The 25,654-nt window shown below is 34.2% G+C and overlaps 2 protein-coding genes and 1 long non-coding RNA gene across 3 annotated transcripts; all 3 read left to right on the top strand.

The window, feature by feature from the left end:
- The first annotated feature begins 8,508 nt into the window (after positions 1 to 8,508).
- Positions 8,509 to 9,971, top strand: LOC112416538 (uncharacterized). Its single transcript, XM_024770744.1, has 3 exons — positions 8,509 to 9,113; positions 9,294 to 9,487; positions 9,595 to 9,971. Exons 1-3 carry the CDS (start codon positions 8,509 to 8,511, stop codon positions 9,969 to 9,971), a joined length of 1,176 nt encoding a protein of 391 aa, XP_024626512.1.
- An 891-nt stretch (positions 9,972 to 10,862) lies between these two features.
- On the top strand, positions 10,863 to 15,668 carry LOC25497533 (uncharacterized). The gene is made up of 2 exons (XR_003007203.1): positions 10,863 to 11,972; positions 13,226 to 15,668. It is a non-coding gene; the product is annotated as an uncharacterized lncRNA (long non-coding RNA).
- A 6,038-nt stretch (positions 15,669 to 21,706) lies between these two features.
- Positions 21,707 to 25,099, top strand: LOC11414862 (receptor-like protein EIX2). The gene has a single exon (XM_003621433.3). The coding sequence runs from the start codon at positions 21,930 to 21,932 to the stop codon at positions 24,708 to 24,710; it is 2,781 nt and encodes a 926-aa protein (XP_003621481.1). The 5' UTR covers positions 21,707 to 21,929; the 3' UTR covers positions 24,711 to 25,099.
- The last annotated feature ends 555 nt before the right edge of the window (positions 25,100 to 25,654 follow it).

Below are 25,654 nucleotides of genomic sequence, written 5' to 3'. Positions count from 1 at the left end.
CTTCTGCTGTAGACATAGTAATAGTTGCTTGTCTTTTGCTTGCCCAGGATATCAGATTCTCTCCCAGGAATTGACAATTTCCACTGGTTGATTTTCTTTCAATCCTATCACCAGCATAATCAGCATCACAGAATCCAATCAACTTATAATCTAGGGATTTCCTATACAGGAGTCCAAGATTAGTTGTTCCTTTCAGATACCTGAAGATTCTCTTAACTGCAGTTAAATGAGATTCTCTAGGATCTGATTGAAATCTTGCACACAAGCATACACTGAATAAAATATCAGGTCTAGATGCAGTGAGGTATAACAGAGAACCAATCATACCTCTGTAAAGCTTCTGGTCTACTACTGTTCCAGTATCTTCTTTGCTCAAGGTGCAGGTTGGATGCATTGGAGTGTTCATCATTTTACAGTCTTCTAGCTTAAACTTCTTCAGAAGCTCCTTTGTATATTTTGTTTGATGAACATATACTCCTTCTTTACTTTGGTTGATTTGAATTCCCAGAAAGAATTTCAATTCTCCCATCATACTCATTTCAAATTCATCCTGCATTAACTTAGAAAATTCTTTGCAAAGAGATGCATTAGTAGAACCAAATATTATATCATCAACATATATTTGCACAATCAAAATATCTTTCTTAAGAGTCTTTCTGAAGAGTGTTGTGTCAACTTGTCCTCTTTCAAAATCATTTTTAATTAAGAAATTACTTAGTCTATCATACCAAGCTCTGGGAGCTTGTTTCAAGCCATATAGATTTCTTAAGTTTATAAACATGGTCAGGATGCTTAAGATCCTCAAACCCAGGAGGTTGTTTAACATACACTTCTTCTTCAATGACACCATTAAGAAAAGCACTTTTGACATCCATTTGATATAATATTATGCCATGATTAATTGCGTAGGATAGAAGTAACCTGATTGCTTCCAATCTTGCAACTGGAGCAAATGTTTCAGTGTAATCAATGCCTTCTTGTTGACTGTAGCCTTGAGCAACAAGTCTGGCTTTGTTTCTGGTTACTTCTCCTTGTTCATTCAGCTTGTTTCTGAATACCCATTTTGTTCCAATAATGTTCTTCTGAAAAGGTTTAGGTACCAGATCCCACACGTCATTCCTTTGGAATTGATTTAGCTCTTCTTGCATAGCTAATATCCATCCATCATCTGAGAGAGCTTCTTCAACAGTTTTAGGCTCAATTATTGAAAGCAGTCCTATCAATGATTCTTCTTGTCTAAAATGTGATCTTGTTCTTCTAGGACTTTCTTTGCTTCCAATGATTAGCTCCTCAGGATGTGAAGATTTGTGCTTGAATTTAGGTTGAATAACCTGCTGAGTGTTATCTTGAAGGTCCTCAGAAGCAATTTCATTCTGTGCTTTTGGGCTAGGTTCTGCTTCTGAATTAGACTTAGCTTCTGGAGTGATTTCAGCTTCTGGACTAGATTCAATTTCTGTATACTTTTCAGAATCAGAAGGTTGATCAGATTCTGACGCATCTTCAGAATCAGTTGTACCTGCATTACTTTCACTTTGCTCTGAAGTTTTACTTCCAGGCTCTCTATCATCAAATTTTACATGTATAGATTCTTCAACACATTGTGTTTCTGAATTATACACTCTGTATGCCTTTGACCTTTCAGAGTAACCTAAAAAGATTCCTCTTTGAGCCTTGGCATCAAATTTCTTCAGATAGTCTTTAGTGTTTAAGATGTAACAAGTACATCCAAACTGATGAAAGTAAGAGATATTGGGTCTTCTTCCTTTAAAGAGTTCATATGCTGTTTTCTCCAACATAGGTCTGATATAGATCCTATTTTGAATATAACATGAAGTATTGACTGCTTCTGCCCAAAAATGTTTAGCTAAATTGTTTTCATGGATCATGGTTCTGGCCATTTCTTGTAAGGTTCTGTTCTTTCTTTCTACAACCCCATTTTGTTGTGGAGTTCTAGGAGAAGAAAACTCATGGAGAATCCCATGTTTTTCACAAAAAAGTTCAAATGGCTCATTTTCAAATTCTCCACCATGATCACTTCTGACTTTCAAAATTTTCAGTTCTTTTTCAGATTGTATTTGAATGCAGAAGCTGCTGAACACTTCACATGCATAGTCTTTACTTTTAATGAATTTTACCCAAGTCCATCTGCTGTAATCATCAACAATGACTAATCCATATTTACTTCCATATAAAGATGCAGTGTTAACTGGACCAAAAAGATCAATATGGAGTAATTCTAAGGGTCTGGAAGTTGATACAATGTCTTTAGATTTGAAAGAACTTTTCACAATTTTCCCTTTCTGACATGCACCACAAAGTGCATCTGAATGATAATCAATGTTGGGCAATCCTTTGACCAGTTGTAACTTACTAATTTTAGAAATTAATCTCCAATTAGCATGTCCCAACCTTTTATGCCATACCCATTTTTTATCATTCATTGACAGAAGGCAAACTACCTTCTGATCAGCCAGATCAGAGAAATTTATTTTATAGACATTCTCAACTCTCTTTCCCTTGAATGTAATGGATTTGTCATCCTTGTTGACTAGTGTGCAGTTGGTCTTACTGAACATTACATCATACCCATTGTCACAAAATTGACTAATGCTCAATAGGTTATGCTTCAGACCATCTACTAGCCACACATTATTAATTGAGATGGAGGAATTACCAATAGTACCTGTACCAATGATCTTTCCAGTTTGGTTGCCACCAAACTTCACTTCTCCTCCATCTTTCATTGTAAGGGTAAGGAACAAAGCTTTCTCTCCAGTCATGTGCCTTGAACATCCGCTGTCTAGGTACCATGACCTTTGTTTCTCTCTTGCCCTTAAGCACACCTGCATTTTTGGACAATTCAGATTTAGGTACCCATATCTTTATGGGTCCTTTTGGGTTAGTTTTGGAGGTTTTACTTTTCCTCCCTTGTACCTTAGGGTGAATGCTGAGTAGCTTCTGATCATTCAATACTTTAGGTTTGACACCTTTTGGTATTGTTTTCTCAGAGGCAGTAGCTGCTTTGTTCTTATGATCCTTTTGTTTTGGGATTTTAGATTCTGGTTTAATCAGATTCTGATGAACAGTTTCTGATCTTTTCAGAATTGTAATCTTTTGACTCTTAGGAACAGATTTTGTCATTACCTTGATCTTAAGGTTTTCTGGCTTTGATGTGATCTTAGCCTGTGAACCAGAAGTTTCAGGTTTTGACTGAACAGCAGTTTTAGCATTTGTACCTTCAGGCACAAAGGTGGATTTCAATCCATCCTTGATACAATCACAGTAGCTCTTGAGACTGTATTCTTTGGATTTCTCCTCAGAATATCCAATCCCTTTGCCTTTGTTCTTGTATGTGCTGTAGATCATAGAAGCAACTTTGCTTCTGTCTATTCCAGCCATAATAAAATCATCCAAGGCAATCTCATGTTTATTTCCTGAACCTTTATCACATTTTTCTTGTAGCTTCTGACAAAGACTCTTGAGTCTATCTTCATATGTTGTTGATATGAGGTTAAACCCTTTGAGTTCTTCTTCAGAAGCTTTTAGTTCCAATAGAGTTGACTTTTGTTGTTTCATCAAATCAACATATTTTTCTTTTAAATCTGTCAACTCATTGGTTCTGTGTTCAAACAGTGATAAAAGTTCTTTTAGAGAATCAACAAGTTCTTGTCTAGGGATTTTGGAATATACCTCATTTTCATCTTCTGAATCTGATTCAGCTTCTGATACTGCTTCTGATGATACTGTTGCTACTAACCCAACGGCTGCCTTAGCATCATCATCAGCTTCTTCTTTATCAGAACTAGATTCACTATCCAAATCTTCCCAGGTTGCCATCAAGCTCTTTTTGATTTGCTTTCTGAATTTACTGGAGTTGAAGCTTGATTTCTTGGATTTGCCTTTAAACTTCTCCTTCTGAAGATCAGGGCAATCAGCAATGAAATGACCAGGCTTCTTACAATTGAAGCATCCCTTCTGATCTTCTTTCTTGAAGTTCTTGTAGCTACCTCTCTTGCTCAAAAATTTCTTCTGCTTCCTTGCCAGATACTCAAGCTTGTTGGACAGCATAGCCATCTTTACAGATTGATCTTCATCAGAATCTCCATCAGGTGATTCTTCTTCAGATTCACTGGCTTTGTAAGCTTTGGAAGATTTTGAGGTCTTTCCTTTAGATGGTAAAGCAATAGATTTACTCTTCTTAGAGGTTTCATGCTCATTTAAACTCATTTCATGCACTTTGAGTGAGCTAACAAGATCTTCAACACTTAAAGTATTTAGATCCTTAGCTTCCTCAATGGCAGTTACTTTGGGTCTCCATCTTGAAGGTAGGCTTCTCAAAATCTTACTAACATGATCAGAAGAAACATAGCTTTTCTTCAGTATTTGCAATCCAGAAACTAAAGTTTGAAATCTTGAGTACATTTCTTCTATACTCTCATCATCCTTCATTCTGAAAAGTTCATACTGATGAACTAGCATCAAAGCTTTAGCCTCTTTTACTTTCTTGCTGCCTTCAAAGTTTGCACATAGAGAAGCAAACATGGCCTTCGCAGTAGATTTGTCACTCATTTTCATGTATTCGGTGCGAGGTATAGAAGCCACAATGATTCCTCTTATCTTGTGGTGTTTCTTATAAAGCTTCTTCTGAGCAGGAGTATGTATTCTTCTGTCTATAGCAGCTCTTTCTTCATCCAAATCCAGATCATCAACTCCATCTTCCAGTATATCCCATAGCTCTTCATCCAATCCCATGATAAAGCTGTACATATTAGTTTTCCACCATGAAAACTCTTCTGGATCTCCATTAAACTTTGGAGCTTTTCCAGAGTCTGTTTTCTTGTCAGCAGTATCATAGTCATGCTTGACACTTGTGTATTTTGTAGTAGTTGATTCCTCATCTCCAGACATGTTTTTCTAATAGATCTTGAACTGTAACACGGTTAAGTGCTGTGATAACAGAGCAAGCTCTGATACCAATTGAAGGTGAGAAAAACACAAGAAGGGGGGGTTGAATTGTGTTTTCTTTTTCTGTCTAGAAAATTCTTCTTCTGATAAAACTTCAGAAGCAGTTTGAGAGTGCTTCTGATGAAATGATCAGAATCAGATATGCAGCGGAAAGAACAGAGCAGAGAAAAGAAAGACAAAGACACAAGCAGTTATCCTGGTTCCTTCCACAACACGGAAGTAGTCCAGTCCCCCTTGCACTTCCAAGGAGATTTCACTATAATCACAAGATTACAACTGCTCAATACTTTCTAAGTATGAGACTTCACAAAACAATGCTCAAGCACACACGCAAGAGTCTTCCAATGCTCAAGCACTAAGCAAGAGACTTCTAATGCTCAAGCACGCAGGCAAGAGACTTCTAATCAAACAAAAATACAGAGAATTGAGTTTGAATTGAACACTTGATATACAATCAGTGGTGTTCACAATACAATACAGAAAAGACTCTAGACTTTGAATTTCTAAGATGTATCAAATCAGTGCAGAAATTCAGTGTGCTTTGTAGTATCAAATTGACAGAGTTTTGGCGCTTTTGAACTTATGTATCTCTATCTTAAATCTTCAAGTCTTCATTCCTTTATATAGAGGTGTGAAAGAGACGTTGAGATAATCAGCACGTCTAAAGAGTCGTTTGAAATCCTTTGATTATCCACCAGTGATCCTTTGCCTGATTTGGGTGTAGTCCTTTGAAGAATAAACTTCAAATTCATTCCCATCTTGAGTGTACAAATTCTGCAGGCATGGCTGTTGTTTTGTCTTGTAGCGTAGACAGAAAACAGAGTAGTGGAGGTAGTGGTTGTACACTTGTACTTTGTCAACTCTATTAACGAGAGACAAGAGCTCAGTGCTATCCATATATCCGTTGATACCTCCCTTTCAATTCTTTGTTCTTCTTTGATAAGACTGAATTCAGAATCAGCAACTTTGAATCTTCAGTTTGATTAAAGGATCAAAAGTAGCTTCTGGTGAAGATATTGCTTCTGATGAAAACTTTTGCTTCTGATGACTTTCTGCTTCTGATGACTTTCTGCTTCTGATGACGTCATCTCTTCAGGAGCAGTTTAGCTTCAGGAGCAGTTTTCTTCAGATGCTCAGAATTTCTTTTTTCTTTCCATTGTTCTTCCAAGACCTATTGAAATAACTTGAGTAGCCTTTGGTCCTGTACACTTGAACAATTATTAGTAATAACCAATTGACAATTTTTAATACCTTGTTATCATCAAAACTTAATAAGGTTCATTGTGAAACACATTTTGTTCCAACATACTTTAGTAAGATAAGTATAACAATTTTGTTACTCAGGCACAGATAACTAAGAAAAAAAATATATGTTTTGAAAAAGTGGATCCAGAGAGAATAGAAGGGGTTACATAAATTCATAAGCTCCTTGTTAAGCTCGAGGGTAAGCTGAAAATTTAGGCTTGTTAAAATATGGCATAAGCAGCTTATGAAACTATGGTAAGCTATTTTTATTTATTTACCCAAACACCTTTAAAAAAGTTTATGGGAGTAGATAAGCCCACATAAGCTTAAAATAAGTCAATCCAAACGGGGCCTTAATAAACACGTTGTTTTTTTAAGAAGTTAAATTAGCATACCAAAATTATACATGGGAGAATTGAATACGAGACTTTGGAAAAGAACACACTTCATAGACCCAAACCAACTAACTCGACTTCAAAAGCCTATTTAGTATTATACATAGGAATGGACAAAAAAACCAAAATGTTGAACTGAACTGCTCAACCGATATTGAAACCAACCAGATTTCAGTATCAGTTATTAAACGAACGGTTTAATAAAAAGAAAAACAGAACTGAACTTGAACCATTACGAACCATTATTTTAGGCTTCTAAACCATCACGAACCAAATTTTTTACATAAATATAGATCACTTCGAAAGAAATTACTAACCTATTAATAAGACATTTAAACATATGTGAAAATTAATTCATGTAAGTTAATGAATTTCAATTATTGAAAAGGTTAGTAATTTATAATATGAAACATAATATAATAGTATTCCCTTTGTCTCACCCCTAAATTTTTTTTGCCCTTTTTTTATATTGTTCCAATTTTATCAGATGTCCTCGAAAGGACAAAACATTTTACCATTTTTTCATGCATATATTATGCATTGTCCCTACCAACTGAGCTAATCTCACGGAGACATAATTACTGTTTGGTAAATAGATTTAAAAAGTGCACACTTTCGGTAAAAAATTAAAATAAAACCGAGTGACTACTATCTATGTGAATCTCCATATACATCTTAATATGCACAATTAATAACTTCTTCATCAACGTTAGCCATGACTTGTAGAAAAATAGAAGTTTATGTTGGAACAATAGTAAAAAAAATAGTTGAAAATATTTTTGGTTATTGAAGATATTATTAGGCCGAGTCGCGGACTATGTCATTCTCATTAAGCCATCTCGTATTTTAAAATGTTGGTCGGACGTCCCTGGTTATAAACAATTTGTTATTGAAAAGTGGAGGGCTATGGACTTTCAAGGGTGGGGCGGTTTTGTCTTGCAAGAAAAATTAAGGAAGATTAAATTTGATCTGAAAGAGTGCACAGTACTCATGTCAGAAACTTACCTGGGAGAATTCAGGCCATTAAAGAGCATGTCATATGTTGGATAAAAAGGCGGAACAAAATGCTTTGACAGCGGAGGAACTATATGATTTGCGAAGTAATACTCTTGATATGCATTCTTTATCTCGGTTGTCCTCTAGTATCTCTTGCCAACAGTCGCGGTTATTATGGTTACAAGATTGTGATGTCAACTCAAAGTACTTTCATGTAGTCATGACGGGAAGGTGGCGTGTTAATTCGATTTCATCTCTTGTTGTCAACGGTAGCATTGTTGAAGGTGTTCATCCGGTGCGTGAAGTGGTATTTAATTATTTTTCAGATCAGTTCAAGTCTATTGAATCCGTGAGGCCTAGTATGGATGGGATGGTATTTCGACAACTTGATTATGGGGATGGGGTGCCTCTTGTGCGCCCTTTTTCTATCGATGAGGTGAAGGCGGCGGTGTGGGATTGCGACAATTTCAAAAGTCCAGGTCCTGATGGAATTAATTTTGGATTTATAAAGGAATTTCGATCGGAGATGAGCGGAGACATTATGAGTTTCATTGGAGATTTTCACCGTAATGGAAAGCTAACTAAAGGAATTAATAGTACTTCCATTACATTGATTCCGAAAGTGGAGAGTCCGCAGAAGCTTAATGGTTTCTGACCCATTTCTCTAGTGGGAAGTTTGTATAAAATATTAGCTAAACTTCTTGCTAATAGACTGCAACGAATTTTGGGTAAGGTAGTGTCGGAGAGATAGACTGCTTTTGTTCATGACAGACATATATTGGATGGCCTTCTTATAGCTAATGAGGCGGTGGATGAGGCTCAAAAATTGAAAAAAGAATTACTGTTATTTAAAGTTGATTTTGAGAAAGCGTACGATTCAATTGATTGGAATTATTTGGATACAGTCATGGCCAAAATGAGATTTCGAACTCCATGGCGGAAATGGATTAAAGAATGTATAGGAACTGCTTCAGCATCTGTGTTGGTAAATGGTAGTCCCACGGCAGAGTTTCCTTTAAAGCGTGGGTTACGACAGGGTGACTCTTTGTCACCATTTATTTTTCTTTTGGCTGTAGAGGGTCTCAATGTTTTGATGAAGGCGGTGGTGGACTCTCAATTGTTTACGGGGTATTGTTTTGGAGCGCTTAATGGGTTGTCTGTTTCCCATTTTCAGTTCGCAGAAGATACATTGTTGTTGGGTAAGAAGAATTGGGCGAATGTCCGTGCTTTACGGGCTGTTTTGGTGTTATTCGAAAGTGTGTCTGGTTTAAAGGTGAATTTCAATAAAAGCATGTTGTCAGGTATTAATATTAGTGACTCTTGGTTGGGAGCAGCAGCCACTGTTCTGAATTGTAGGATGGGGAGGGTCCCTTTTATGTATCTGGGACTTCCCGTTGGAAGGGATGCTAGCAGATTATCTTTTTGGGATCATGTTGTTGCCCGTATTGCGAAGAGGTTGTCTATGTGGAAGAGTAGGTTTTTATCGTTTGGTGGCCGTTTGATTCTCATAAAGTATGTCCTATCTTCTCTACTTGTATATGCCATTTTCTTTTTCAAAGCTCCCTCATGTATAATCTCTTCTATTGAATCTATGTTTAATAAAAAAAAAAAAAAAATTGGGGGGGGGGGGGGGGGGGGTAGTGAGGATCATAGGAAAATCTCCTGGGTTAGCTGGAATTCCATTTGTGTTAGTAAGGAGGAAGGAGGTTTGGGGGTGCGAAGAATGAGAGAAATTAATTTGGCTCGCTTCGGAAAATGGTGTTGGAGGATGCTAGATGATAGAAATGGTTTATGGTATAGGGTGTTAGTGGCTCGTTATGGTGAGGAGGGTGGTGTTTTGAAGGATAGAGGGCGGCGGGCTTCTAGTTGGTGGCGTGAGCTTGCTCGTGTGCGTGATGGAGGAGGGGGAGTGGGTGGAGAGTGGTTGGAGATTGTGTTTCGAAAGTAGTGGGGAATGGGAGGAATTCTTATTTTTGGAATGACCCATGGTTAGGTGGTATTGCTTTAGCGGTGCGGTTTAGACGCTTATATGATTTAAGTGTCGATAAGCATTGTACGGTGGAGGATATGCATGTGTTGGGGTGGGAGGAGGGAGGTGAGGCTTGGCAGTGGCGCAGGCGGTTGTGGGATTGGGAGGAAGCGTTAGTCGAGGAGTGTAGGGCGTTGTTTGCTAATGTTATTTTGCATATCACAAAGTCAGATGAATGGAGATGGCGACTTGATAATCTAGGAAAATACTATGTCCGTTATGTTTATGATTTGTTAACTTCAGGTGGTAATGTTAATGTGGATGAGGTGTCATCTTTAGTGTGGCACAGACAAGTCCCGCTAAAGGTCTCTATTCTTGCTTGGAGGCTACTTCGCAATTGATTGCCAACAAAGTCAAATTTGGCGAGCCGTGGTATCTTGGTTCATGATATGCATCTTTGTGTTTCTGGTTGCGGGGAAGTGGAGACAGCTCAACATTTATTTGTTTCCTGCCATATTTTCAGAGAATTATGGCAGCAGATTCGTGCTTGGATTGGGGTTAGTGGGCTCGATCCCTTCGACATCTCTGATCACTTTGTTCAATTCACTTATATGCTACAACTATATCGGTCTTTCATGCAACTTTTATGGTTAGCTAGTGTGTGGGTGTTGTGGACTGAGCGTAATAACAGACAGTTCAATAACATCGAAAGTTCTATACATCAATTGGTTGAAAAAAAACTAAATTTTTTGCCTTTATTGTTAATATATGTTTCATTTTTGCCTCTTAAAAAAAAGCTAAAATTTTGTAGGTAGATTATCAATCACGACGCTTCTAAAATAAAACAACTTTGCTACAACTATATCGGAGTCCTACTGTTCAGTAGGATCCGTTCTAAAAATACACCTTCAAATATGGTGCTAAGCAGTAGCACAGCTACATGTACCCTTGTGTGGGAATGTGCCTCCACTACTTATTAATTTTAGTATATAACATTATTGATAAGCCAACTTCATTCGCCCATTATTTAGTAAAAAAGTAAATAATTCATTTGACTAAAGTAGAGTTAGTCTAACTAATTAATATTTCTGATAAATTGATTCATTAATCATAACAAATATTTCAACGGACCACGGGGAATGAAATATCTCGCTTAAAACTTACGCAACATTTTTATCGGATATTTTGGTTTGAAGAAGAGTGTAGAAAAATGTAGATGAGGGTAAAATGGTCTTTTCCATGATTGGGGGCATATAAGACAAATCATATGGAACTCTTACACTTTTCTACAACATTCTTATAATAGAAAAATCTGAATTTTCTTCTTCTACCTTCCTCACAACCGACTTTCCTCTCACTCTCACTCTCAAGTTCTTTTTCTTCATTTTCTTCCAAAAATGCAACAAAACAATCACACAATATTGATTCTTGGAGCCTCTAGATTATTTAACAAGCTCAATCTTTTTCCTACCTTGCCCTGGTCGTGCCTTTTCTTCAAAATTCAGATTTGGGTGTTTGCAAATTAAGCTAAAATTGAGGTAAAAGTGCTTATTTTGAGAAGAAATTTAAGTTATGTTGATTAATTATAAGCATAAGCTGTTATTGCCTTTGGATTCTGAGATAACTCTGTATTTTGGGCTGTTAGTAGTAGCAATGTTGTTGTTGTTGCTGTTTGGAATGAAAAGCTAGAAGCTAAAAGCCATAAGTTGTTTCAAAAGCTTTCGTAACTGATTTTTGGAATGAACGTGTTAGAATTGCTGTAGGGATGGGTTAGGAGCTGTGTATACATGTATGGTTTGCTTCTGGAAAATTTGAACAGAAATTGAATTGTTTAGAGGGTATAAGTTGTCAGTTAAGCTGTTTTAAGCAAAATGCCTTAAATGACTAAGTTGTGAATTTAAACTGCTATGTAAGTGGTTCATAGGGCTTACTATACAGGTTGGAACAGCTGCGTTAAAGTTTGGGTCGAATTTGATATGAAAAAAAAGTCATAAGTTGCTAGTTAAACCCTTTGGATAATAGCTTAAGTTGGAATTTAAGTTGTGTCAGGTATTATCTTGTGATGAACAGTTCAGGAGGGATATGTTGAATTGGTATATGAGCAATGGAGAAAGAATAAGCTGTTATAATCATGGTAAAGGTGCTTAAATGGTAATTAAGCTGTTTTGGAAGTGCTTAAATAGCCAAATGTCGAGCTTCGGGTGCAGGGACTGGAATGAAATTTTTGTATATGCTGTTTGATGAAGTTAGAGTATGTCACAACTGAGTTGAATTGTTTTGGAAAGAGCAAGACCTATAGTCCAAGACATAAGCTATTTTGGAAAATGGATTATGGAGTTTTGGAGCTAGCAAAAGCTTCAAATTGTGGATAAGTTGCTTGCAATTTCGGGACTAATGCCAAGGTGAGTTCCTTTAGCTTAGAACCCACCTTTGGGGATCAATTATGATTATGTTAGATTATTGAGATAATATGGATAATTAGACCATTTTTATGATTACTTGCCGATTGTGCAAGCATGACTATCATGCCATATGAATGGTACATTTGAAACAGAATAAATATGAGATAGTAGAATGATTATTTCTGAATTAGGTATCCTTATTTGTTTATTCTAAAATCTCATTTATGTTAATAAGTATGTTTATGCTAGTATAAATGTTGGAAGGAAATTCTATCAACGCAATTGATGTATATAATTATAGTAATGATTTGAAAGAAAATTGAAATGAGTAACATGCTCATATAAAAAAAAAAAAAAAGAAATAAATAATAAAATTGAGAAAATCTCCGTTTGCTACAACGAAGAGATAATGTAGCCTATGAGGTACGGCTCATAGTAACGAATGCGAAACTCCGTTTGCTACAACGAAGAGATAATGTAGCTTATGAGGTACGGCTCATAGTAACGAATGTGAAAACTCCGTTTGCTACAACGAAGAGATAATGTAGCCTATGAGGTACGGCTCATAGTAACAAATTGAGAAAAACTCCATTTGCCACAACGAAGAGACAATGTGGTCCAAATGCGTAAAATATATAGTTAATGATATGAAATTTTAAGTCAAAGATTTATTCGGTTAGTATAAAAAAAAAAAAAAACTTATATTTTTCAATTATGGAACCAAGGAAAAATTTCAAGAACCCTCCAACATGAATACTAACATAGCATACACATATTAACATGAAAGTTATGTTTAGAATGAATTAGCTACGAGGCATTATTTCATTGGACATTTTACCAATCGTTGGAAATGAGGAATTTTAGTTATGGAACTCCGGTTTAGTTAGCCGAAACTAGTTGTTATCAGAAAAGAATCAGAGACATACTCAGATAAGTATGTCAAAGTATAAGTTATACCAGAATACGATATATTGGATATATGACTGTGATTATTATTATGATTATGGTGATTATGCTTATGATTAAAGTTATGAGTTTAACTATGTTTATGATATAATCAAATTAGTATTTAGACAACGATTTTAGTTATCCCCTGATCGCTCAGTTATGCATAATGAAATCATATAAACCTGAAATGGGTTGAGTTTAGTAACAGATGATGATCCTAGGTTTCCCGAGGTTGCCTACAGCCTAGGATAGGTGGAACTCACTGAGACATTTTGTCTCACCCCAATCATTTTTATTTATTTCAGATGTATAAGTTATTATACGACATGATGGTTCGTGAAGAGAAAGCAGAAGTAGCTGGATCATATAAAGTTCACGTCAGTGGTATTATTTCAGAGGTATAAGACGAGCATTTCCATATCTTATTCAGAAGAAATTTTTATTATTGTAATTTTAATGCATCCACCGCCAAGTTTAACACACATGCTAGATATCCTAGGTAATGTCTAGTAGGGGTGTTTCATTTTATAGTATAATTTAAAACATAAAACATAATATAATAGTATTCCCTTTGTCTCACCCCTAAATTTTTTTTGCCCTTTTTTTATATCGTTCCAATTTTATCAGATGTCCTCGAAAGGACAAAAAACATTTTACCATTTATTCTTGCATATATTATGCATTGTCCTTACCAACTGAGCTAATCTCACGGAGACATAATTGCTGTTTGGTAAATAGATTTAAAAAGTGCACACTTTCGGTAAAAAATTAAAATAAAACCGAGTGACTACTCTCTATGCGAATCTCCATATACATCTTAATATGCACAATTAATAACTTCTTGATCAACATTAGCCGTGACTTGTAGAAAAATAGAAGTTTATGTTGGAACAATAGTAAAAAAAATAGTTGAAAATATTTTTGGTTATTGAAGATATTATTAGGCTGAGTCGCGGACTAAGTCATTCTCATTAAGACATTTTGTGGCATAAACAAAAATTTGTAGGTAGATTATCAATCACGACGCTCCTAAAATAAAACAACCTTGCTACAACTATATTGGAGTCCTACTGCTCAGTAGGATCCGTTCTAAAAATACACCTTTAAATATGGTGCTAAGCAGTGGCAGAGCTACATGTACCCTTGTGTGGGAATGTGCCTCCACTACTTATTAATTTTAGTATATAACATTCTTGAGAAGCCAACTTCATTCCCCCATTATTTAGTAAAAAAGTGAATAATTCATTTGACTAAAGTAGAGTTAGTCTAACTAATTAATATTTCATTTACAGATAAATTGATTCATTAATCATAACATGTATCATCGTTTTAATTTTCAATGCAATCGTAAACACTTTTTTTTTATTATTATACACTAATAGTTGCATTATTTGCAAGTACATGTGAAAACAGGTTAGACCGGCCTTTAATCTAGCCTACATTAGGTTAGACCATTTTTTTTTAAATAGGGAATACCAATATTTTATTAGAATCTTATTTAGCTGAAAAGTCAGGCCAAAACCATAGATAAAGTCTTTTTTGCATACAAGGTTGGCCTGTTGAGTACATACAAATAATTTGTAAAACCTAACTCAACTCAACCTATTTATGCTCCAATTCTCAAGTTAATGACTTCGACTTGATATCTATTGAAATGTAATAAATTAATATTTGATAAGAGTAATTTTGTAAAAATATTATTATTTCACTTCGCTATATTACTGTAAGATGATTATTTTACTTTCATCTTGCACTATCTCCAATAATATATAGTTTTTTTTTTGGTAAAACAATATTTTTAGTATTATAGTATATGGATGGATATTGCCCCCACAATCTAAAATTTATGGCTCCGCCACCGGTGCTAAGACAACTCTAATATGGTATTAATACCACTCTTTATGGTACAGAGACCATTCTAATATGATACTAGAACCATTATGACATGGAACTTGGACCAGTCTGATATGGTGTTTCCACCATACTAATGTTAGCATGTATTTTTAAGTATGCATTTCGAGAGGCAAAATGGTTATCAAAACAACAGAATTCTGAGTACAAGTTGAACCACAAATATTTTCACAGATTTATGGAAGGGTTTTGACAAGTGGTTGTTCACTTTGTCTGGGAAGATTTGAATTCTTACTGAATAATCAATATTGAAGGTGTTAGCCTATATTTTGAATGTGCATTTCGACAAGCAAAATGGTGGCCAAAACTACAGGATTCTCGAAGTCCAGGATCAAAGCATGAAGCTTTTGACATGCATGTTTTCGACAGTCTCTCTGATTTCAACCAACTTTAAATCCTCTCGGAGAGGCAAGGTTGAAAGTTCAGACACATGGGGTGTTAGCCTGTATTTTTGAGTATGTGTTTCGACAAGGAAGGAGGAAGCCAAGACTACATAATTCTCGAACTCCCAAGACAAGATAAAGATTTTGACAAAGCTGGTTTCAATAAGGTTTTGAGGGTTCGACCAGAAGAGTTCAAATTCTTTGAAGAGGCAAGATGGAAGGGCCAGACACATGAAAAATAAGTCAATGTTGTCGAAAGGATTTAGTTTCTGACCGCTGGTCTGTGCAATTATTTTTCGTTTGTTTATGTACTATGAAAAACAAATCACAAATAATTTCGGAAAAGTTCTATACACTCAAAGTACCAACCCATAGAGAAATGAGTCAGAATGTATATATTGATGATCTTGTGAACCATTTTTCATTTTATGCTATTCAATTTACTTTTCTTTAATTCTTTTTGCCTTTAAAACTTTAAGTCTTTACTTATTTTAATTTGTTTATTTATGTGGAAAGACATTTATCTTCATCCCAAAACAGTGTTATTCATCTTGTTAATAAACGAATTCATGAATATAATGAATGTTAATATATTTTCTGGAAAATCATTGCACATTATGTTCTAGAATTTAAATTTTGATCCTACAAGTAATAATTTAAAATTAGTCTTATTTTATTATCAAAAACACCAATAAACAATTAACCTCTAATTTCTTCAAGGGCATAAAACATTAAAATGAACTATATTCTTAAGAACACTATTTTTTTTTTTCTAAAGTGACAATTTATATCTAAATACACTTTGATCATAAGAATACTTTTATTTTTGAAGGGACAAAATTTACTGAATGGACTATGATATTAAAACCACACTTAATTCTAAAGGGACATTATAACTTGAACGAAATATGGTCTTAAGAACACTCTTTAAATCCAACGGGCATAAAGTTTGTTGACAACTCATGCTGAAGGAGGGAGAAGAGAGAAAAGTTTATTGCAACTCAACTCTAGATAACTTTTGGTGCGAGTAGAACTGAAGGAGATGTGCTCTATTTAGAGGTGATAAGCCGTAGATGAGTAGCAAATCAAATGGCTAGGATCGTTTAATTGTTATAAAATTAATGGTTTACTCTCGTCTCATAAATGAGTAATTGTTGGAAAAGTTGGCTTAAGAATTTTATTAATTCACACATTAACACTCCTTGTGTTCCAATAGTTTAAAAAAACAAAATTACAATTGGCAATTTGAATAGCTTATTCTTCCCTGTTTACTGCACCAACCTTAAAGCCAAAAGTCTAAAACTACTTATTTTCTTCTTTGCATAATAGATACCTCAAGATTCATTCCTTTTCCACTTTATTGATTTCACCATATTCTATGCAATTTGGATTATAGAATTCCAATGGCAAAAACATTCGATAAAAATCTCTAAAAGAAGTTAAAATATTTCAGATTTTAGAATACGAATAAGGTGCATGAGAAAACTATAGGACAAAAAAAATAATAGCCATATTTCAAATGTCTAAGGAAAATGGTTGGAAAGACCATAACAGTCGTCTACAAAGTAAGCTTTGCGGTGTCATGACTTTTATCACTTGTTATGTGAGTGGAATACATAGTTCTTATGCTATCATCCACAAGAACTTTCCACACGCTGCCGAAGACCACATAAAATTCTTATGCAAATTTTGGAGTTGCATGAGATTTACAAAAAACAAATTGGCTTCTACCACAAAATACAGTGACAAAAAGGAAGACTAGCATAGCTTAAAATTCAAAGTAGTAAGAATGGGCCATCCTATTATTTAAGAACTTATGAATAATTTATTTTTGTAAAATTAATTTATATATTTTTTTAAGAAAATAGAAATTATTTTGTAGTTGTTTACCATTATACAAATCATTTGTAGAAGATGGTATTTAAGAATAACTACTCTACAAACTTTTCGTATTTTACGCACTTAATAAACACGTTTTTTTAAGAAGGTAAATTAGCATACGGAAATTATACGGGGGAGAATTGAATATGAGACTTTGGAAAAGAACACACTTCATAGAGACCCAAACCAACTAACTCAACTTCAAAAGCCTATTTAGTATTATACATAGGAATGGACAAAAAAACCAAAATGTTGAACTGAACTGCTAAACCGATATTGAAACCAACGAGATTTCAGTATCCGTTATTAACCGAACGGTTTAATAAAAAGAAAAACAGAACTGAACTTGAACCATTACGAACCATTATTTAAGGCTTCAGAACCATCACGAACCAAATTTTTTACATAAATATAGATCACTTCGAAAGAAATTACTAACCTATTAATAAGACATTTAAACATATGTGAAAATTAATTCATGTAAGTTAATGAATTTAAATTATTGAAAAGGTTAGTAATTTTATAATATAATTTAAAATATGAAACATAATATAATAGTATTCCCTTTGTTTCACCCCAAAATTTTTTTTGCCCTTTTTTTTATATCGTTCCAATTTTATCAGATGTCCTCGAAAGGCCAAAAAACATTTTACCATTTTTTCATGTATATATTATGCATTGTTCTTACCAACTGAACTAATCCCACGGAGACATAATTGCTGTTTGATAAATAGATTTAAAAGTGCACACTTTCGGTAAGAAATTAAAATAAAACCGAGTGACTACTATCTATGCGAATCTCCATATACATCTTAATATGCGCAATTAATAACTTCTTGATCAACATTAGCCATGACTTGTAGAAAAATAGAAGTTTATGTTGGAACAATAGTAAAAAAAATAGTTGAAAATATTTTTTGTTATTGAAGATATTATTAGGCCGAGTCGCGGACTAAGTCTTTCTCATTAAGATATTTTGTGGCATAAATTAAAATTTTGTAGATAGATTATCAATCACGACGCTGCTAAAATAAAACAACCTTGCTACAACTATATCGGAGTCCTACTGCTCAGTAGAATCCATTATAAAAATACACCTTCAAATATGGTGCTATGCAGGGGCAGAGCTACATGTACCCTTGTGTGGGAATGTGCCTCCACTACTTATTAATTTTAGTATATAACATTATTGATAAGCCAACTTCGTTCCCCCATTATTTAGTATTAAAGTAAATAATTCATTTGACTAAAGTAGAGTTAGTCTAACTAATTAATATTTCATTTACTGATAAATTGATTCATTAATCATAACATATATTTCTTTTGTGCTATAAGTGATTCTTTGTAATAATTTTTTTTTTTAGAAATTAAATCATCGTTTTAATTTTCAATGCAATCGTAAACACTTTTTTTTTTTTTTATTATACACTAATAGTTGAATTATTTGCAAGTACATGTGAAAACAGATTAGTCCGGCCTTTAATCTAGCCTACATTAGGTTAAACCATTTTTTTTTTTAAATAGGGAATACCAATATTTTATTAGAATCTTATTTAGCTGAAAAGTCAGGCCACAAACCATAGATAAAGTCTTTTTTGCATACAAGGTTGGCCTGTTGAGTACATACTCATAATTTGTAAAACCTAACTCAACTCAGCCTATTTATGCTCCAATTCTCAAGTTAATGACTTCCACTTGATATCTATTGAAATGTAATAAATTAATATTTGATAAGAGTAATTTTGTAAAAGTATTATTATTTCACTTCGCTATATTACTGTAAGATGATTATTTTACTTTCATCTTGCACTATCTCCAATAATATATAGTTTTATTTTTGGTAAACTAATATTTTTGGTATTATAGTATATGGATGGATATTGCCCCGACAATCTAAAATTTCTGGCTCTGCCACCGGTGCTAAGACAACTCTAATATGGTATTAATACCACCATTTATGGTACTGAGACCATTCTAATATGATACTAGAACCATTATGACATGGAACTTGGACCAGTCTGATATGGTGTTTCCACCATACTAATATTAGCATGTATTTTTTAGTATGCATTTCGAGAGGCAAAATGGTTATCAAAACAACAAAATTCTCTGAGTACAAGTTGAAGTACAAATATTTTGACAGATTTATGGAAGGGTTTCGACAAGTGTTTGTTCACTTTGTCTGGGAAGATTTGAATTCTCACTGAATAATCAAAATTGAAGGTGTTAGCCTTTATTTTTTATGTGCATTTCGACAAGCAAAATGGTGGCCAAAACTACAAGATTCTCGAAGTCCAGGATTAAAGCATGAAGCTTTTGACATGCATGTTTTTGACAGTCTCTTTGATTTCAACCAACTTTAAATCCTCCCGGAAGAGGCAAGGTTGAAAGTTCAGACACATGGGGTGTTAGCCTGTATTTTTTAGTATGTGTTTCGACAAGGAAGGAGGAAGCCAAAACTACATAATTCTCTAACTCCAAGACAAAAGATAAAGCTTTTGACAAAGCTTGTTTCAATAAGGTTTTGAGGGTTCGACCAGAAGAGTTCAAATTCTTTGAAGAGGCAAGATTGAAGGGCCAAACACATGAAAAATAAGTCAATGTTGTCGAAAGGATTTAGTTTCTGACCGCTGGTCTGTGCAATTATTTTTATTTTGTTTATGTATTTCTTATTCATAGGAAAAACATGTCACAAATAATTTAGGAAAAGTTCTATACACGCAAAGTACCAACCCATAGAGAAATGAGTCAGAATGTATATATTGATGATCTTATGAACCATTTTTCATTTTATGCTATTCAATTTACTTTTCTTTAATTCTTTTTGCCTTTAAAACTTTAAGTCTTTACTTATTTTAATTTGTTTATTTATGTGGAAAGACATTTATCTTCATCCCAAAACAGTGTTATTCATCTTGTTAATAAACGAATTCATGAATATAATGAATGTTAATATATTTTCTGGAAAATCATTGCACATTATGTTCTAGAATTTAAATTTTGATCCTACAAGTAATAATTTAAAATTAGTCTTATTTTATTATCAAAAACACCAATAAACAATTAACCTCTAATTTCTTCAAGGGCATAAAACATTAAAATGAACTATATTCTTAAGAACACTATTTTTTTTTTTCTAAAGTGACAATTTATATCTAAATACACTTTGATCATAAGAATACTTTTATTTTTGAAGGGACAAAATTTACTGAATGGACTATGATATTAAAACCACACTTAATTCTAAAGGGACATTATAACTTGAACGAAATATGGTCTTAAGAACACTCTTTAAATCCAACGGGCATAAAGTTTGTTGACAACTCATGCTGAAGGAGGGAGAAGAGAGAAAAGTTTATTGCAACTCAACTCTAGATAACTTTTGGTGCGAGTAGAACTGAAGGAGATGTGCTCTATTTAGAGGTGATAAGCCGTAGATGAGTAGCAAATCAAATGGCTAGGATCGTTTAATTGTTATAAAATTAATGGTTTACTCTCGTCTCATAAATGAGTAATTGTTGGAAAAGTTGGCTTAAGAATTTTATTAATTCACACATTAACACTCCTTGTGTTCCAATAGTTTAAAAAAACAAAATTACAATTGGCAATTTGAATAGCTTATTCTTCCCTGTTTACTGCACCAACCTTAAAGCCAAAAGTCTAAAACTACTTATTTTCTTCTTTGCATAATAGATACCTCAAGATTCATTCCTTTTTCACTTTATTGATTTCACCATATTCTATGCAATTTGGATTATAGAATTCCAATGGCAAAAACATTCGATAAAAATCTCTAAAAGAAGTTAAAATATTTCAGATTTTAGAATACGAATAAGGTGCATGAGAAAACTATAGGACAAAAAAAATAATAGCCATATTTCAAATGTCTAAGGAAAATGGTTGGAAAGACCATAACAGTCGTCTACAAAGTAAGCTTTGCGGTGTCATGACTTTTATCACTTGTTATGTGAGTGGAATACATAGTTCTTATGCTATCATCCACAAGAACTTTCCACACGCTGCCGAAGACCACATAAAATTCTTATGCAAATTTTGGAGTTGCATGAGATTTACAAAAAACAAATTGGATTCTACCACAAAATACAGTGACAAAAAGGAAGACTAGCATAGCTTAAAATTCAAAGTAGTAAGAATGAGCTATCCTATTATTTAAGAACTTATGAATAATTTATATTTGTAAAATTAATTTATATATTTTTTGAAGAAATAGAAATTATTTTGTAGTTGTTTACCATTATACAAATCATTTGTAGAAGATGGTATATAAGAATAACTACTCTACAAACTTTTCGTATTTTAAGCACTTAATAAACACGTTTTTTTTTTTTAAGAAGTTAAATTAGCATACCGAAATTATACAGGGGAGAATTGAATATGAGACTTAGGAAAAGAACACACTTCATAGACCCAAACCAACTAACTCGACTTCAAAAGCCTATTTAGTATTATTACTAGGAATGTACAAAAAAACCAAAATGTTGAACTGAGCTGCTGAACCGATATTGAAACCAACGAGATTTCAGTATCAGTTATTAACCGAACGGTTTAATAAAAAGAAAAACAGAACTGAACTTGAACCATTACGAACCATTATTTAAGGCTTCTGAACCATCACGAACCAAATTTTTTACATAAATATAGATCACTTCGAAAGAAATTATATTGTTAGACACAACTATACATATGTTTGCCTTGTAACCCAAAATAAAAACAATACATATGTTTGCATATGCAACCATCATTATTTTTGTTTGTAAAAGTTTCTCATTCAACTGTGTAACTGAATCTTATTCTCTGGTCTTAATTGTTCCTCATGGCAGTCCAATATGTAACTCAAGCTCTTGTATTGATTTTTTCCATTATAACAACTCTCAACTTCATTGTATGCATGGAGGTGACTTGCAATGATAAAGAGAGGAATGCACTCCTCAGATTCAAGCATGGATTGTCTGACCCTTCAAAAAGTCTGTCATCATGGTCTGCTGCAGACGATTGCTGTCGATGGATGGGAGTTCGATGCAACAACATGACAGGCCGAGTCATGGAACTCGATCTTACACCTCTTGACTTTGAATACATGGAATTGAGTGGTGAGATTAGTCCTTCCTTGTTAGAACTAAAATATTTGATTCGTTTGGACTTGAGCTTAAATTACTTTGTCCATACTAAAATACCAAGCTTTTTTGGCTCTATGGAGAGGTTAACTTACCTTGACCTTAGTTATAGTGGTTTCATGGGACTAATCCCTCATCAGCTAGGAAATCTCTCAAACCTAAAGTACCTTAATCTTGGATACAATTATGCTCTTCAAATAGATAATCTTGATTGGATAACAAAACTTCCTTCGTTAGAACATCTTGATTTAAGTGGTGTAGACCTTTATAATGAAACAAACTGGTTTGAACTATTGAGTAATTCACTTCCTTCTCTTTTAAAATTACATTTGGAAAATTGCCAACTTGATAACATAGAAGCAACAAGGAAAACAAATTTCACAAATCTCCAAGTCCTTGATCTTTCAAATAACAATCTCAATCATGAAATCCTTTCATGGTTCTCCAATCTAAGTACAACTCTTGTCCAACTTGATTTGAGTAGTAACATTCTACAAGGAGAAATTCCTCAAATCATCTCAAATCTTCAAAACTTGAAAACTTTAGAACTTCAAGGAAACCAACTCAGTGGTGCACTTCCTGATTCATTAGGCCGACTTAAGCATCTTGAAGTTCTAGATCTTAGTAAGAATACCATTGTTCATTCAATTCCCACGTCATTTTCAAATTTATCATCATTGAGGACATTAAATCTTGGTCACAATCAACTAAATGGTACAATTCCTAAGAGTTTAGGGTTCCTTAGAAACTTGCAGGTATTAAACCTTGGAGCTAATTCCTTAACTGGTGGAATTCCTGCAACCCTTGGAATTCTATCAAACTTAGTGACATTAGACCTTTCATTTAATCTTTTGGAAGGACCAGTCCACGGAAAAAGTCTCGAAAAACTTTCCAAATTAAAGGAACTACGTTTGTCTTCAACGAATGTGTTCCTCAATGTCGACTCGAGTTGGACTCCTCTTTTTCAACTTGAATATGTTTTACTGAGTTCCTGTGGAATAGGTCCCAAGTTTCCATCTTGGTTGAAAATGCAAAGTTCCGTCAAAGTGCTTACAATGTCGAATTCTGGTATTTCGGATTTGGCTCCAAGTTGGTTTTGGAATTGGATTTTGCAAATTGAATTTCTTGATATTTCTAACAATTTCATAAGTGGAGATATATCTAACATCTACCTAAATTCAAGCATCATAAACTTGAGTTCTAATCACTTCAAGGGTAGATTACCAAGTGTGTCTGCAAATGTTGAAGTGTTAAATATTGCCAATAACTCAATTTCAGGTCCAATTTCTTCTCCTTTTCTATGTGAAAGATTGAATTTTGAGAACAAGTTAACTGTGCTTGATGTTTCAAATAACTTGTTATCTGGTAATCTTGGCCACTGTTGGATTCATTGGCAAAATTTAATGCACTTGAATTTAGGAAGAAACAATTTGTCTGGTGAAATTCCAAACTCCATTGGTTTTTTATCTGAACTTGAATCTTTGCTACTAGATGACAATGATTTTTATGGATCCATTCCTTCAACTCTGCAAAATTGTTCTATGTTGAAGTTCATTGACCTGGGAAATAACAAACTTTCTGACACATTACCATCTTGGATTTGGGAAATGCAATATCTAATGGTTCTTCGTCTGCGATCTAACGAATTCAAAGGTAGCATTACTCAAAAGATGTGTCAACTTTCGTCCCTTATTGTGCTAGATATTGCCAACAATAGCCTATCAGGAACAATCCCCAATTGTTTGAATGAAATGAAAACAATGGCTGGTGAAGATGATTTCTTTGCCAACCCTTTAAAATATAACTATGGTTTTGGCTTTAACTATAACAATTACAAAGAAAGTCTTGTCCTGGTTCCAAAAGGAGATGAGTTGGAGTATAGAGACAACTTGATACTTGTGAGAATGATTGATCTTTCAAGTAATAATCTTTTTGGAACTATTCCTCCTCAAATTGCGAAGCTATCCGCGCTTCGGTTTTTGAACTTGTCTCAAAACAGTCTTTATGGAGAGATACCAAATGACATGGGGAAAATGAAATTGTTAGAATCACTTGATCTTTCATTGAACAAAATTTCAGGTCAAATACCTCAAAGTATGTCTGATTTGTCATTTTTAAGTTTCCTGAATCTATCAAACAACAACTTATCAGGAAGAATTCCAACTAGCACTCAACTTCAGAGCTTTGAAGCACTTAACTATGCAGGTAATCCTCAGCTTTGTGGTCCTCCTGTGATGAATAATTGTACAAAAATGAAACAAGTTTTGGAGCGTGGAAATTCTGATGCTGGTTTCGTTGACACATCAGATTTCTACGTAGGAATGGGAGTTGGATTTGCAGCAGGGTTTTGGGGGGTTTGCATTGCTATTTTCTTTAACAGAACTTGCAGGCATGCTTATTTTCATTTTCTTGACCGCTTGAAAGATCTTGTTTATGAGACCTTTGTCTTAAAGGTAAGAAGGACAATTGCAGTATTTTGACTTTGCCTGTCAAGAGGGATGAAAATGTGGAAATTGGACCATACCGCACGCCACTAGGAGTCTGGTCGATATTGAAGTTGCATTGAAGTCTCATATTGTTAATACTACCAGGATGTTGGAAGTATATGATATCCAGCCCCGTTAAAGACAGACACGGTCCGTGCCTGTACAGGCACGACCGTGCCAAGTCCCAGACTGCTATGTTTTGTTATTTTTCAGACCCAAAAGTCCATGGGTTGCTTGCTATGTAATGTTTGTACCTTTTTTAGGGCTTAAGTTAGCTTTTAGGCTATAAAAAGAGCAGCCAACAGACTTATTATTCATCTTTTATTATTGGGAATTTTCCGCGACAATTATTTCTTTGAATAAAAGTTCTTATTTTCTTGTTATTTATTTTTATGTCTTTTTTTGAACCAATAATCCCGAGGCGCTTTTTATTATTAATTTTATCAATCAAAAATCCAAACTTTTTAACCTTTAAACTTTCAGCTAATCACCTTTAAAAAGAGAATCACAATTACAACAACTCCCTGTTGAAACAATACTTTTATTACTTCAATAAAACTGTGCACTTGCGGAAAATAAACATCAAGTTTTTGGCGCCGTTGCCGGGGAGTTAGATAATATTGATTACCTTTTTAGTACCGGTTAGACTGAATTTTTTTTTTTCTACCTTCAACTGCTTTGATTGAGGACATGGCTCAAAACCACTATCAATGGACTTCTACCCTTGATCACTTGAATGCTAAGGTGGACGCACTTTTTCAAAAATTTGATAAGTTAACTGTTAATGTTGTCACACACGCCCCTGTTTTGCCACCTTGTGAAGTTTATGGAATATTTGGTCATACTGGTGTTGAATGCCAACTAGGTAGTGCTGTTGGAAGTCCTAAGCAAGTAAACTATGCTCAATATAATCAAGGGTTTAGGAACAATCAAAAAAT

The sequence above is a fragment of the Medicago truncatula genome, chromosome 7 (genome assembly GCF_003473485.1).
Source record: "Medicago truncatula cultivar Jemalong A17 chromosome 7, MtrunA17r5.0-ANR, whole genome shotgun sequence".
Lineage (NCBI taxonomy): Eukaryota > Viridiplantae > Streptophyta > Magnoliopsida > Fabales > Fabaceae > Medicago > Medicago truncatula.
This window is presented reverse-complemented; position numbering and strand designations above follow the sequence as displayed.